This window comes from Colobus angolensis, unplaced genomic scaffold (genome assembly GCF_000951035.1).
Source record: "Colobus angolensis palliatus isolate OR3802 unplaced genomic scaffold, Cang.pa_1.0 Scaffold20, whole genome shotgun sequence".
Taxonomy (NCBI): Eukaryota; Metazoa; Chordata; class Mammalia; order Primates; family Cercopithecidae; genus Colobus; species Colobus angolensis.
The window spans coordinates 9,461,742-9,476,708 of NW_012115155.1; the positions used below are offsets into that span (position 1 = coordinate 9,461,742).

Sequence of the window (14,967 nt, forward strand, 5' to 3'; positions counted from 1 at the left end):
AGCGCCAGGGCACTCTCAGGCCTTCCTCTGCTCAGTGCTGTTCTAGGGGCTTCCCTGCCTCAGCCGGGCCTGTCCAGCACGCCCTGCCGCTCCACACAAGTGTGGGTGCTGTTCTCAGCCACAGGGGTTCCCCCTCTTTGCAGATGCAAAAACAAAAGCCAAGGCTGGCAGGTTCTGAGTCCCAGAGAAGAGGAGGAGGGACCTACTTCAAGTCCAAGGCTGCTTCCACTGTATTTGGCCCCAGAAGTACGAAGCCAAGGCTGGAGGAAAGTTGGGAAGGAACCAGAAGGGGACGGGGTGTTTGATCAACAGGTAATCAGATCAAGAATAAGGGCTGGCTGACCGGGCGTGGTGGTTCATGCCTATCTATCATCCCAGCACCTTGGGAGGCCAAGGTAGGAGGATTGATTGAGGCCGGGAGTTCAAGACCAACCTGGGCAACATAAGGAAACCCCATTTCTACAAAAAAGAATTTTTTTTTTAATTAGCCAGGTGTGGTGGCATGCACCTGTGGTCCCAGATACCTAGGAGGCTGAAGCAGGAGAATCGCTTGAGCCTAGGAGTTGGAGGCTGCAGCAAGCTATGATTGTGCCCTTACACTCAGCCTGGGTGACACAGCAAGATCCCGTCTCAGAAAAACAACAAAAGAATAGGGGCTGGTGGGTGGGGGGAATGGAACGGGGAGCCAGAGGGAACAAGAACATGTGGAGGGAGTCACGTGGCTACCCCTGCCCTACCCTATGGCCCCTGCCTTTAGCCCTGCCCCCAGCCTTGCCCCTTCCCCAGGCCCTTGGCCCAGCTCTCCGCCTGACCCCTATTCCCATGCCACCCTTCCAGATGATGCGCCCTGCAGTCTCAGTCATCACTTAGAAAGGTCCCCAGAGTGTGCCCAGGTCTCCTCACTAACACATCCAGGCCTCCTCCAACACACTGCAGTGCGCTTGGGAAGGGGAGGCAGGGACCCCATGCAGGAGAGAGGACAGAGGTCCCAGAAGCCACAGCCCACGCCTGTACTCCCTGTGCCCGCAGGGAAGAGGAGCTCCTCTTGCACTGTCCCCTCCTCCCCAGGGCCTTCTCCACCAACAGCAGCGCAGTTCAACAGTAAGGGTCTGAGCAGACAGACACAGGGGCCAATCCCTTTAAAAAAAAAGAAAAAAAATTCCAGGAGGGAGCCAAAGGAGTGGGGCGCAGCCTGGGGGCCGCCCACAGATGCGAGGTCAGCCCCCGGCCAACCCCACGCTAGGGGTGTCCACATAGGGAGGGGTCAGGGTGGGAGGGCTAAAGGGGAAGTGGGGGGTTACAGTATCACCTGGGGCCTGGCCCCCACAAGGCCCTGTCGGGGCTCAGGACACAGCACCCCATAGTGTGGTGCGGTGGCTCGCCACAGACTCTGAACAAAGGGCATGCGAAAGGCCTCAGAGGCAAGCTCTCCGTGACCTTCTCCTGCCCTTCCGTCTCTCCCCCCTCCTTTTCCCTGCCCAGGTGACTCATCAAAACTGGAATTTTTCTTTCCCAAGGTGAAGCATAAAGACCAAAACCCCTTTTCCCCAAAGGCAGCCATGAAACCCAGCAAGTTCACTCCCCCACTCCCTTCACCCCTGAACACCCTCATTCCACAGGAGTCCTGCACTCCATGTGGGAGAAAGTCATACAGCACAGAGAGGCCGGAAAGAGGCCGAGCCGACAGGCCTTGCTGTGTCCCCCTCGGACTGTCACCGTGAGGTCACACCCTTTGTCCCATCTCACGTCTACACGGCTGTCCATTCCTCACCAACTTATGCCTGAAAACCGACAGTTCTCTCTGGGTCCTTGATCTTCACTGTTGAAGGCCCCCGTGTCATGTAAAATGTTGATTAAGGAAATGTGATGCTTTTATAACCTGTCTTTCGTTATAGTGGTGCCACCTGTAGCCCTTATGATGGGTGAAAAAGATACCACACGTTTCCGCCCCTGCCGCTCTCTCTAAACTATCCCCTCCCCTTCCTTCCTTCCCAAGGCCTCAAGCCCTACCATCTGGATCCTGAGCTAGGCCTGGACTCCCTGGACTCCTCCAGGGCTGGGGGGCCCAGGCCTAGCCTCAGACGGGACGGCCCTAGAGGATACACATGGCTGTATCCTAGAGGGCATGGATGCAGCTGGACACCCCCCACTGGCCTAAGGCTCTGCTCCCCATCCTGGAGCAGGGCTAGTCCACGAGCCGGCACCCCGATCTTCAGGGTCCTCGTGTGTGAAATGGAGACACCTGTTCTCCCGTTTAATCCTCATGACAACCCTCCCACGCAGGATATTATCCCACCTCACAAAAGGGGACACTGAAACTTGGAGGGGGAGTGACTTGTCCAACGTCAAAGCACTTAGGAAGAGCAGAGCTGGGATTTGAACCCGGGCCTCTGAGACTTGAAAGTCATATTCTTTCCACCTTGCTGCATTGTGTAAGGTGCTTTGCAAAGCCTTATACAAAGGCTTTTATCCTCCGAAGACTCACACGCCAATTTACTTGGCACTGTGTGCCTACTATGTGCCAGAAGCCAGGAACACAGGCACAATAGGTCCAGCCTCCCCCTTCAGGATTGAGTCCAGCAGGCAGGGCTGTTAGCCCATTTTATGGAAGTCAAAAGGAGATGAGTAGGGAGAGCAGGAGCAGGAACCTGGGCGCTCCCACTGCCTGCTAGCCAGGAGGCCAGTGCAACATGGGAGCTCCAGGTCCCTCTCTCCCTGCATGGCTCAGGCACACAGTCTGAGTACTGGAACGGCGCTGAGCTGACTGCAGACTGTGGGGGAGGCCTCCCTAGTCTCTTCAAGCGCAGCAGGCAGGGTGACCCGCAAGAGCAGTGGCACAAAGCCGGACGCTGGCATCAGGTTCTGTCCTTGCTGTGAGCAGGGCTCCCACAGTGCTGACTCAGCTCCCCTGGCCCAGCCCTGCAGCCCACACCCATTCCTCAGGGAGGCTTCTGAAGTCGGTCCCAGGCCAGACCAGCCCAGGATCAACAGACCCTGCCCACCCGGGGGTGTTGCCCGCAATGCCCTCAGGAAAGGACCCACTCAAATGGGGCCTCCTCCAGACCCATGGTTCACCAGACCAGGAGGACAGGGTGGGCGGCTCAACTTGGGGAAGGCGGGGACATTCTAGCTCAGCCAGGCTGCCTTCCAGGACAGGCTGCTTCACTGAGTCCTTGCAGGGAGAGGGGGACACAAATAAATAAACTCCTGGCTTGGTTCATATTTCAGAAAAAGAACAATATTTGGGTCCTGTCCCAGGTTCAGCAAATGCTTCCAATTAATTGTGGATTCTGTTTCTCAGTTTAGAACAAGAGTGAGCTCATTCCTCGTCCTGGGGTCCCCTCCCAAGCCACTAACATCCCCCAGGATCCCTGCAACTCTTTCTTCATGGGCGTCTCAGGAGCACAGTCAGGCCAGCTTCATTCAAATCTGATCCACCCAGGTCCCCTGCACCACGCCTCCCTGGCGGGGGTCACTGGTAGATCCCGGGAGTGTGGGAATCCCAAAGTGAGGGGCCCGGCTCTGTGGGTTCACCTTTCCTCTGGTGTGCCAGCCTCCTGGAGCCACCCAGGAGCCCCACTCCACCCCCAAGCATATGCCAGGTGTTCCCCAACAAAGGCAGCCCCCACACTGACTTGCATTTGAAGACAACGAAGACATCTGCACTTAACAGTCCCTTCCAAGCTCCTCTTACCACCTCCTTCCCACTCCCTGGACTCGGGGATGGGGGTGGCAGCGCCTGGGAACAGCCAACTTGGAGCCAAGTCTGAGGCCTGGGAGGGAGGGAATCCCAGAGTACTGCGCCCACTCCCCACTCTCCAGCCTCTGTTCTCACCTGCCAGATGGGGCCGTAGTTTGGTCCCATCTACCTCACAGGGCACAGAGAGAAACAAATGGAAAGCAGCGGGTGTGACGGTTGTTAGTAAATTACATAATGCAACAGAGGTGCAGTGGCTCTGCCCCCTGAACCTTCCAGACCCAGCCAGACCCAGCAGGAACCCAGCTGCTGCCATTCTCACTTACAGGAGTCAGGAGTTCACCTTGTTTTGCTGAGAGAGGAGTCTCCCACTTCCCGGTCCCCAGGTGGGTACACTGAGGCGCAGCGGCCCACCTGGAGCCTGTGGTCTTCCGCCACACAGCAGGTTCCTCCAGTGAGTGAGTGAGTGAGTGAGTGAGTGAGTGAGTGAATGGATAAACGATGGCAGACCCTCACCTCCACCCCAGCTCCGTGCCCCTCATCTGGCCCCCTCCAACCTCGGCCCCACCTGCAATCTTTGGCCCTCTCCTCCCCATTCCATCAGGCTCTAGTCAAAGGAGAGCTGACTTCTGTCCCGGAGAGGTGAGACCATCCGCTCCCGATTTAGCTTTTTCAGCCTCTGCAGGTGGTGGGGAGAGAATGGCGGGGAAGCTCACTGAAGTTCACTTTCAAGACACCTGTCATAAGCACAGACAACAAGCTCAAAACACAAACGCCAGAATGACACCTGTGGGCTGTCATGAGATGCTCCCCGGGAAAGAGCGTTTGCATCACCCACCAGGGAGGGCAGAGCTGTGTGCTTCCCCTACACCTCCTCCCAGACCCCCAACCAAGCCGTGGGCAAGTGACTTGTGCAGCGCCACACAGCAGGGGAGCAGACCCAAGGGGATGAACTCCTTCCTCCCTACATCCTAACTTTCCTCTTCCCCTTTCTCTCATTCAGCGTCTCCCCTCCCTTTGCCCATCTGCCGGTGGTCCCAGGGTCCAGCTCTGAGCTCCATCCACCTCATCACCTGCATCTGGCCCCTGACACGTAATGAGACAGCTCAGGCCACTTCAGGTCAGAGAAAAAAGGGGAGCTGCCATGGGCCAGAGGGATAGGAGGCCAAAGACCCCAGGCCTCTCTGTGCCAGAAGGGTCCCAGCTTGCCCTGGACTCAAGTCATCTTGGCCGCAGCCCCAGGGAGACGGCGAGCTGAGCAAAGGTCCAAAGAAAGTAGCAGCAGCTGTTGGAAAAAAGGGCTGGGCTGGCAAAGGCTCTCCTGGCACCCACTCCTGCCAGCCCTGCGGTTCCAACAAAGCTTCTCCAGCCACGGGCCTGGTGGAAACCCCTCGCTGCCAGTCACTGCCCCCATCTCCATCCACATAACAGAGACTGCGGCGTCATTCACGTTACTGCGCCCACTCCCCACTCGGGGGTCTATCCTGGAGCCAGGGCTCCCCATAGCTGGCAGGACCACTCCTCTAAGGCCCCTTCCCAGCTCTGACCCAGCTCTGGAAGCAAAAGGACCCCCATGGCCATCCCAGTCAATGGCCTGGCCACACAGGGCCGTGCATACAGGGGTGCCCTAAAAAGGTGAGCGGATCCACTGATGGACCTCCCAGCCGCCAGCCCTCCAGGCCCAGCAGCGTCAGCCCTCCCGGTGTCACCCTGGACTATGCAGCAGGTGGAGAAGCAGGCACGCATGAGACAAGGCAGGTACAGGATGTTTTCTACCTGCCCTTCCAGCGACAGGTGTCACCTGGCCCCTGTGTCCCCAGCCCTAACAGGGGTGGACTCCAGGCCCAAGCCCTGCCCCAGACCCTGGGCACGGCTGGATTCTAACCTGGCCCAGGCCACTCCTTCTGGAGACTCCAGGCTCATCCCCTCACCCGCAACCCAGGACAATTAAGACACAGTCCTTTGCTGAGGCCAGACTAGGAGATAGAAGAACAGTTCAGGCAACACGTGAGGAGGGAAGCTGAAGAGCCCGGAGCAGAGCCTGCCTCTCCCAGGGGCCCCAGACCATGGCCCAGGCCCAGCCTCTGCCCATCTTCTCAGGCTCACGCCCTGAATGGGCCCTAACGAGCACTGTTCCCACTGCCATCCAAGCATCTCTCCCCACGTTACCGCCTGCCTCCTTCGCCCTCCGAACTTGGCTCAGGTTCCACCTCCTCCGAGGAGCCTTCCCGGATTGCCAAGGCCTGATGGAAAGCCCCTCAGGCTCCAGTGCCCTCCCCAACCCACAGTCCCGGGATGGGTGCTGTGTGCAAGGCTGGGAGCTCCTGAGAGCAGGGACCCACAGTGGGCAGGCCACAGACAACAGAATGACGAAGGGTATAAATCCGAAGCCATCGCAGCCTCTACCCAAGTGATCTGAGGCTCCTCGGGGGACTTCATTCAGAGTAAGAAGTTGATCCACAAAACAAGGACCACACATTTCAGGAGCCAGCAGGGATGCCCCAGGGTCTCTGAGGATGGGGAGGCCTGCAGGGAACGGAAGGCCTGAGCTCCATGGACCCCGGTAGTGATAAATCCTTCCCCCGCCCCCAACCCAGTCCTGTGGCGGTTGCTGCAGCCGCCCACTCACTCCTGGTAACAATTCCGGCTGGGCTCCCAACACTGCGGCCCTCACACTGCAGAGGGGAGATGTCTGCAGGTTGGAGGCAGCAGTAGGGGCTGGGCACAGTATGGGGTCATAAATGCCCTCTCCCGGGGCACCACAGGACAGTCTTCAGTGCCCCAAGGCCACTGTGCCCCTAGGCTCCAAGGCCTAACCGCCCCACCCCCACGCCCCATGCTGTTCCTGTGACCCCAATCCCACCCCACCTGCTGTTGCACTTGGGATCTGGGTCATGACTGGGGCTGAAGGTGCAGGCCCAGAAAGCAGACGGAAGAGGCTTTGCAGAAAGCCAGCAAAATGTGTCCAAGGGCAGCAGCTCTCACAGTGACGTCTGGGTCCAGCATATCACACTGAACCCCTAGTTAGCACTGCCCAGTACTGCTGTCACCTGAAAGCTTTCTGTTATAGGACAGCCCCCTGCAGAGGACCGAGGCCAAGCCCTATTTGGCATCTGGCCTAAAATCAGGCAGGACTCCCCGGCTGGGCCTGGGCCAATCACAAGAACCCCATTCCTGGGCACCAAGTGCTACAGCCACTGGCTCGGGTTAGGCCCCACCACAGCCCTGAGCAGATGACCGCGGCTGCTTTACCACAGGAGAGTGTGATGAGAAGCGATCCTGGGTCCCTCCGGGGCGGGGTGGGATCTGCACCCACTAGCCTAGCCCCAACCTAAATCCTGCAGACACAGCATCCCTCCCGCTCCCACCCTGCACCCTCAAACCCAGGGAGCCTCCAGGACCTCTGCCAGCCATCAGTGCTGTCTCCCCACTGCCTGAAGAATCCATGCAGCCACACGTGCAACAAGTATGCACCTACTGAGAGCCAAGTTGAGGGGAGAAGATGCCTTGGTGACCACAGGAGCCAGAATCACATGGGCCTGCCTGGGTCAGGAAGCAAAGCAAAGTGCCCAGAGCATGGGACTCCCCCCAGGAGAGTGTGTGTGGTTGGGGGGGGCAGTGTCAGCAGCATAGTTCTTTCCTCTCCAGGAACATTAAAAAACTACGAGTCTGACCATCATCTCATTAAAGAAATACTGTAGCAATAACAGAAACAAAATTAGAGGGATGTAAGCTTTATTTTTATTTACTTATTTATTTATTTTTTGAGACACAGTCTCACTCTGTCGCCAGGCTGGAGTGCAGTGGCGGGCGCAGTCTCGGCTCACTGCAACCTCCACCTCCCAGGTTCAAGCAATTCTCCTGCCTCAGCCTCCCAAGTAGCTGGGATTACAGGCATACGCCACTACGCCCAGCTAATTTTTGCATTTTTAGTAGAGACGGGGGTTCACCATGTTGGCCAGGATGGTCTCGATCCGTTGACCTCGTGATCCGCCCGCCTCAACCTCCCCAAGTGCTGGGATTATAGGCACGAGCCACCACGCCCGGCCTTTTTTTTTTTTTTTTTTTTTTTGAGATGGAGTCTCACTCTGTTACCCAGGTTGGAGTGCAGCAGCACGATCTCGGCTCATTGTAACCTCTGCCTCGTGGGTTCAAGCGATTCTACTGCCTCAGTCTCCTGAGTAGCTGGGATTACAAGCGCCGCCACCACGCCCGGCTAATTTTTGTTTTGTATTTTTAGTAGAGACGGGGTTTCACCATGTTGGCCAGCACAGGTCTAGAACTGCTGACCTCAGGGGATCCACCCATCTTGGCCTCCCAAAGTGCTGGGATTACAGGCATGAGCCACCGCGCCCAGCCAAGGGTGTTCTTTTAGACTGGAATAAACTGGAGACAGCTTTTACTACGTGGGAAAAAGCGCACAGCGCAAGGTCCTGTCTGTCCTCATTTGCGTGCATGAACCCCCATCTCTGGACTTGTACCTAGAAAGCCCAGGTGTTCCCGTCACCCCAGAGTCTACCACCCACTCCAAAGTGTAAGCCTAGACCCCAGGTGGAGCTGGGGGGCTGACAGGGGCCCCAAATCTTGTTAAATAGGGGATGGTCTTGGGGACCAAAGTCCATCACAATGACACCCCTTCACCATTAGGGCTTTATGCAGGAGCCCGTTGGACGCCTCCATCCCATTTGCTTGTCTCCAAGGCCTTGCCCCAGGCCAGACTCCGCTACTGATCCTACTGACCACAAGGGAGGAGGAAGCCCCGACGGCCCATTGGAGAGTCACACAACCACTCCAGCCTCAGTTTCTTCCTTTGTGGATGGGACGGGTAACACTCTCACCTGTTCAAACTGATGATGGCATGCAGCCGGTATGCAGAAAACAATGCCATTATGTTTACGTTAATATTTGACAAAGGCTTCCCTGGGGCAGAAATAGCCTGCCTTTCTCTCCTCGGCTCCCCAACCCTGACCCCTGTCAGCCCTTGGCAGGACCACAATCCTGCGGCCTCTTTAGGAGGTGGTGGCCTCTCAGAAGCCCAGGTGCTAGGCCTCTTCCACAGCACAAAAACAGCAGTAGGCCGAGTCCCTCCAGTGGTCTCCACAGGAGCAGAACCTGGAGCCCCACCTTCCATTTCATTTTCACCACAGTCCCAGTGGCGGAGATCATGACCCCTGTTTCAGATGAGGAAACTGGGATTCCAAGAATTCAGTGAGACTTGCCCAAGGGTAGGAATGTGCGGGGAAAGACTCAAACGCAGCCGTCTAGAGCCTGCATGCTTTCTACCACACCCACAGTTGCCGCCTGGCATGAGAATCTTCCAAGTAGCCCTCCGCAGCAAAGGCCATCTTTGACGCCCTCCTCCTCTCCTTTAGCGGCCCCTCCTGCCTCCCCCATCCTCCATCCTGGGCAGGAGCCCCTGCCCACCTGCCCTGCACAAACACCCAGCGAGGCTGCACATCCGCACTCTTAATCCTAAAAGGAGGCTCACCAAAGAGGCAGCTTTAGGAAAACACAACAAACCAAGGTGGCATCCAACAGGAAGCCGTCCTCCCGCGGGTGCCCCTCACCTGAGACAGGAGCTGCCCACCTGCCTCTCTCCACCCGATCTTCCTGCTGCGTGAGCGCCCACAGTCACGTCCACACCTGAATCCTCAGCCCAGCACAGGCTTCCCACACGGGACACATGCAGAAAGTCCTGAGGGCAGGTGAGTCCCTGCCTCACCGCCCCTCTACGCACCTGCCACCGTACTTGGTGGTTTCTTCACCATCTCCCCTGGTGAGAATGTCAGCTCCAGGAGGGCAGGGGCTTGGCTCTGTTGACCCCTGGGTCCCCACTCCCTAGAACAGTGCCCAGTATATGGTGGTGCTCAATATTTGTCGCATGAATAAAGGAATGAATACACAAACTTCCTCATACACCAGTGGTGAAAAGTTAAGCCCAGAGACAGGAAAAACGACTTACAGTTTATGGTGGGCGTAGTCAAGATTCACTCTAACGCTCTCTGATTCCCAAGCCCAAACCCTCCACCCCTGTCCACACCACCCACACACACGCGTGCACGTCCACACTCACTGCCCCGGGTCTGTGAGCATCATAAGCCTGATCAGCTCCAGGCTCAGGAGGGATTAGCTGTCTATAGAGGCCTGTAATGGACACTCTGGGGACAGGGGCTGGGAAGTGGGGCCATGCACGGAGAGGGCGCCTCATGTGGACTCAGGGTGCTGCTCTGCCACGGAGCTGGCATTCAACAAGCACTTGCTATGCCCCAAGCACCTGCCTAGGGCTTTACTTTCCACAACACACGTGTGAAGAGGAACCATTCTTATCCCCTATTTGATACATGAAGAAACAGGGCTCAGGAAGGGTCCGCAGCACGTCAGGGAAGCCTAGAGCCCGTGCACGCTCTGCTGTTCCTTATAGAGATATGAGGACAGAGGGCCTACCTCCAAGGGTAGGACTCAGGGATTCTAGAACCTCAGGGACAGTCACACAGCTTGTCAGGGAACAGCTGGGCCAGACGCTGAGTTCAGGGGCAAGGACCTGGTCAGGGGCCAGTGAGAAGGGAGCCCCGATGTGATGATCTTGAAGAAGGGGCAGAGAGTTCAAACCTCAGCTTCTCCGAGAATCCTTGGGATCCACAGAGCTTCCTGGCCTTCACAACTTCATGAAATCTGGAGGGAATCTACCACCCAGGCACCCCTTCTCTTCAGAGAGCTGGCATCCTCAATGCCCTCACCCCTTTCTCCACACCCTGGACCATGCCTGCGCCTCCTGGAATGCCTTCTCCTTCCCCAGGCCCCATGCAGCCAACCAAGCTCCCTTTCTTTGTCTTCCTGGACAAGTAGCCTGTGCCCGACTTGGTCCCTGCATGAGCCAGAAGGCTGTACTCAGGCCATCCAGGGCCCCTGGGGGACTGGGGAAGTCTAGAAGCCATGCTTCCAACCTCCCACGCCCAAACGCCTTTACCGAATACCCAAGAGCCCCCACACACCCTGGCCCACCCAAAGAAGATGCCCAGCTCAGAAGCCTTCCCTGCAGGGTGAGATGAACCATCTATATAAGTAACGCGGCTCCAGGGGAAGCTGAGACTGGAGAGATACAGGAAGGGCCTGAGCAAGTTCAGAGGGAAGAGGCCTGGAGCAGGGAGGTACAGACAGAGGCAGAGAAAAAGACAAGACAGCAGCTGGCTGGGAAGAACCTCAGACATTCAAGGACAGAAGGACAGCGACGGGCCCCAAGAGGGACAGAGATGGGAATGTGGGTAGAGGGGGGCAACTTTGTGCTAGGGCCTGGGAAGGGGGCGGGACCCCTGCAAAGTCAGTGGCCAAGATGGGGAGACCAGGGTTTCTGGGTGGGTTCCCAGTGCCTTCACTGGGGGCCTGGGTGACTTGGGCAGGTGGCTGGGCCTGCCTGTGTCCCCATTGTCCTTTCTGTTACAGGGACCATGCACCCACTCTCAGGTGTAGCATTGCTGCTTCTAAGGTTGCTGCAAAGATAAGGCTTGGTGTACAGGCCTGGCTCCTCCGGAGGAGGCTAAGGTGGCTACTGCGTGAGGAGACCTTAACCATGCAGCTGAGCATAGTGCAATCCGTGGCCATGCATCAAAGGCTGTAGGAATCGCCACCACTGCACCTTCCTTTAGTGAGCCTCTTCTCATCTTGTCAGCACTGTGCTGTGCGCTGACAACCCTGGGCCCTCCCTCCTCCCAGCTGGCCCTCGCCACTGTCCAGCCTGCACCCCTCCAGCAAGCTCAGGGCCTGCAGGGAGGGAGGGACAGCATGCACACTCCCACCCTGCCAGAGCCTTCCTCCTGTGCTCACTGTCAACCCAGCGCGGTCAGAACAAGGCCCAGCTCCGTCAGGCCCGCTCCATGAGGACTCCCAAGCCATGCGCCTTCAGGGGCCAGCAGGCCAGATCCCCACCCCCTCAGCTGTCCTTCTCCGCAGCCGCCCCATCCCCCGAGGGGCCCAGCCTGCCAACCTCTAATCCTCACCGTCATCTGACCCAGGCTCCACCCTACATTGGCTTTGCCTAGCCACCCTTCTGAGGCCCAAAAATGGACACAATCATTTATAGAGGGTTTGACAAGACAAACGCAATGGGAAGATGACCTCACGGTGCCCACAGGCTCGAGATCCCAGCACACACAGTGCACCCCAGGCACTCCGGGGGCAGTGGCCGGGGGGCCAGGAGCAATGGTGCCATGCTGGCAGGTCCGGGCAACCCTTCCAATTTATTCTCATGCCCTCCTCACAGCAAGGCCACAGGCCATGGGACCTTCAAGAAAAAGCTCCAGGCAGGCCAGAGCCACATGCACCCTGCCTGAGACAGCATCGGGGGCTCAGCCCAGGACGAGGCACCCGGCTTGTGTCCAGGCAGGATTTGATGAATGAGTGACGGCAGAGAACAAACAACACAAATCAATCCACCATCAGCCTACGTCGGGCCCAAATCCCTTGCTCAAAAACGTTCACTAAGCACCGACTGGGGCCAGTTAACATCCTCAATGCACACACCTGGATGTGTGCCCTGCCCTGCCCTGCCCTCAGGGAGCAGCCAGATCAGTGGTGGAGGCAAGAGGGTCAACAGGTAACAACAGTCAAAAAAGAGCTGGCTTGGGGACCCTAGGGCCCAGGGTACAAGAGTGCAGGCTGCCCTTGACCACACTGTCACCCTCACAGTCTGGATGTTTGGGCTGAAGTGGATGTGGGAAAGCTGGGGGAGAACGGTGGATGAAAGACACCGGGCCTTCTTCCTACATCAGGACGCCAGGACTCGCCCAGCCTCCGGCCATCCTTGCTCAGGAAAGGCCTTCCTGTGGCCACAGGGAAACGAATTGCCCCATGACCCACTGATTTCACTAAGGCAAGGTAGGTGTAGTGGTGGGGCTGCCTGTAAGAGACTAGGATTCCAGTTCCATTGACAGTGGGAGTTAGATGCCGCACTGATCACCACGCGAAGACACTGAGGATGACCCTCCCGCGACGGCACAGACTCTCCAGGAAGGCACACAGCAGAGGCTGCTGTGGGTTGAGGCAAGGGGCTTCCTGGGAGCAGGGCCTGCATCCCAAAGAGAGGGGAAGGCTGCTTTTAGAGACCTGGCCCGGATGGCTGTCCTGATGCTCGCACTGCCTTGGTTTCTGATGGGGGGAGGGTCCCTAACCAGTCTCCAGCAGGCAGAGAGCAGCTGGAACACTAAACAACTCCAGTCCCAGGAAGCCCGGCATGGGCAAGCTCAGCTGTTGGCCAAGACCAGCATGCATAGCTGACCAACTGTCAGCCAACTGCCCGTGGCCACAGAACAGGGGCTGAAGCGAGAGAGATGGTGGCTCAGGGGCTCAGTGATACATCATCGCCACCTCCTTGGAGGGGACACAGCCCATGCCTACTGCCCTGAGAATGACATCAAAGATGCCGCTGCAGAGAAAAGACAACCAGGGCAAAGGGGACACACCAAGAGCCTTGGGGAGCCAGGAAGGAGTGGGACACCAGTGGGATGGGGGCAGGGAACGCATCTCAGCTAACCAAGCTTCCCATTCATCTCCCTGGCCCTTTAGGGAAGGAAGCAGGCTCTAGCCCAGGGCTGCCTGCTCCAGGCACCCAGATGGATTACCCAGTCGTGGCAGCCCGGAGCAGGGGTGGCTGCATCTGTGCTGCCACCGCCCCCCCCCCCCCCCCACAACCTGAAGTCTTCCCAGCCCCCAGCCAGCTATTCCTGGGGCTTTAATCCCTCCTCCTCCTCCTTCTTCTCCCCTGGGGTGGGGGGGTGGGGGAGCTGGGTCTGGGCAAATCTGGAGCTTAGCTGAGGGCCCTTCCTTCAGTGAACACCCATCCACCTCCTTAGCCAGGAAACACAGGGATGAGCAGTAGGACTCTGAGGGAGGTATGGGGAAGCTCTAGGCGCCCCCCTCTCCCCCCTCCCCCAGCAATCACGTGGTTGCATCCTTAGGGAGCCCGCGGGTCTCAGAAGCAAAAGTCATTGTTTATAAACAGCCACCAGGCCTGGCAGGGGAAGGCCGGCCTGTCCCTGCGCCTCCACCCGGCGGCGGCGGTCGCGCGGCGGGTGGGAGAGGTGGCAGGCCTGGCCGCGGGGCACTGGGGGGCCACCCTGGCAGAAACCTAGATTCTACGATCTCAGATTTCGGAGTCGGAGTCGGTAGGGGAAGTGGCGTCAGCAGCTGGCGTGATCCAATTCCATAAACCAGAGGTGGCTTACGATAGACAGCTGACCGGGTGCCGACCCCCACCTCTCAATCCCTGCATTTCCTGCACGCTCTGGGCACCCTGGGAGGCCCCGGCTCCATCCCCCACTCCAGCTCTCCGCGAGGAGGGGTCGGGTTTCCTGTGGCGCCTTCCACGCCCCTCCTCTAGGCCAGCTCCCCACCCGGCGGTGGGCTGCCAAAGCCAGTGCCCCCACCCGCTCCCCGGCCGCCGGAAACGCTAAGCCCCTGCTGGGGCGAGGGCACCTCCTTGCAGAGTGCACAGCCCCGGGCTCCCGGTGGGGCCAGGCTGGGCGGGAGCTTCCAGGCCGCAGGCACCTCTCGGGAAAGGAAACCCCATCCCTCCTTCGGCCCGCGGAGAACGAAAGTGGAGAAGCAGTGGGAAAGAGGGAACTGCGGGTGCCGGTTCGAGAAGCAGCCTTGGGAGTCCGGGGGAACAGTGGCCCCGGGGGTGGAGAGACATTCTCCCTCTCGCCCCGAGCGCCGGTCCCGCCTGGATTGCCTGCATGGGCCTGGAGAGCGGGGGGGTCACCACCTGGCCTCCCAGCCTCCCGGCCCTTGGCCTCCAAAGCGGGTTAGCCTGGAGCGCGCGCCTGAGAAGATCCTGGAGCAGGGCCGGCCACTGCTGTGCAGCCGAGCCACGAAGGTGCAAAGCGAGGCCCTGTCCTGCCCCGGCCGGGTGTGGGGAGACAGGACGCAAACCGAAGAGGACACCCAGAGCGCCAGGGGACGCAACCTGGGGACCCCGAAGCCCCTCGAAAGCGCTCCTCTGTTGGTGACAGCGTCAGATCCCGGCGGAGGACCAGACCCCTGGGTCGGAGGGTAGGGGGACAGGTGGCCGGGACTGCGCGGCGGCTGGGACTCCGCGGCGGCTGGGGCTCCGGCTCGCTCACCTTCTCCTGCGCGCGGGTGAGCTTCTTCTGCACATTGCTGGCGATCTTTCCCGCCGTCACCCCTTTACTGCCCATCTCTGCCATCGCGGCGCAGGCCTCGCCCGGTGGCAGGGGCCGATCTCGCGCGGGGAGATCTTGCGCGCCGCGCTCCCAGCC

General features: G+C 58.8%; 1 protein-coding gene across 13 annotated transcripts in view; it reads right to left on the minus strand.

Moving 5' to 3' along the window:
* BIN1 (bridging integrator 1) overlaps positions 1-14,967 on the minus strand; it is a 58,476-nt gene extending 43,509 nt beyond the window's left edge. For all 13 annotated transcript variants that reach the window (XM_011941669.1, XM_011941667.1, XM_011941664.1 and 10 more), the window contains exon 1: positions 14,812-14,967. In XM_011941669.1, the coding sequence (XP_011797059.1) occupies positions 14,812-14,895 (84 nt within the window). In that variant the 5' untranslated portion in view covers positions 14,896-14,967. The remainder of the gene's footprint in view (positions 1-14,811) is intronic.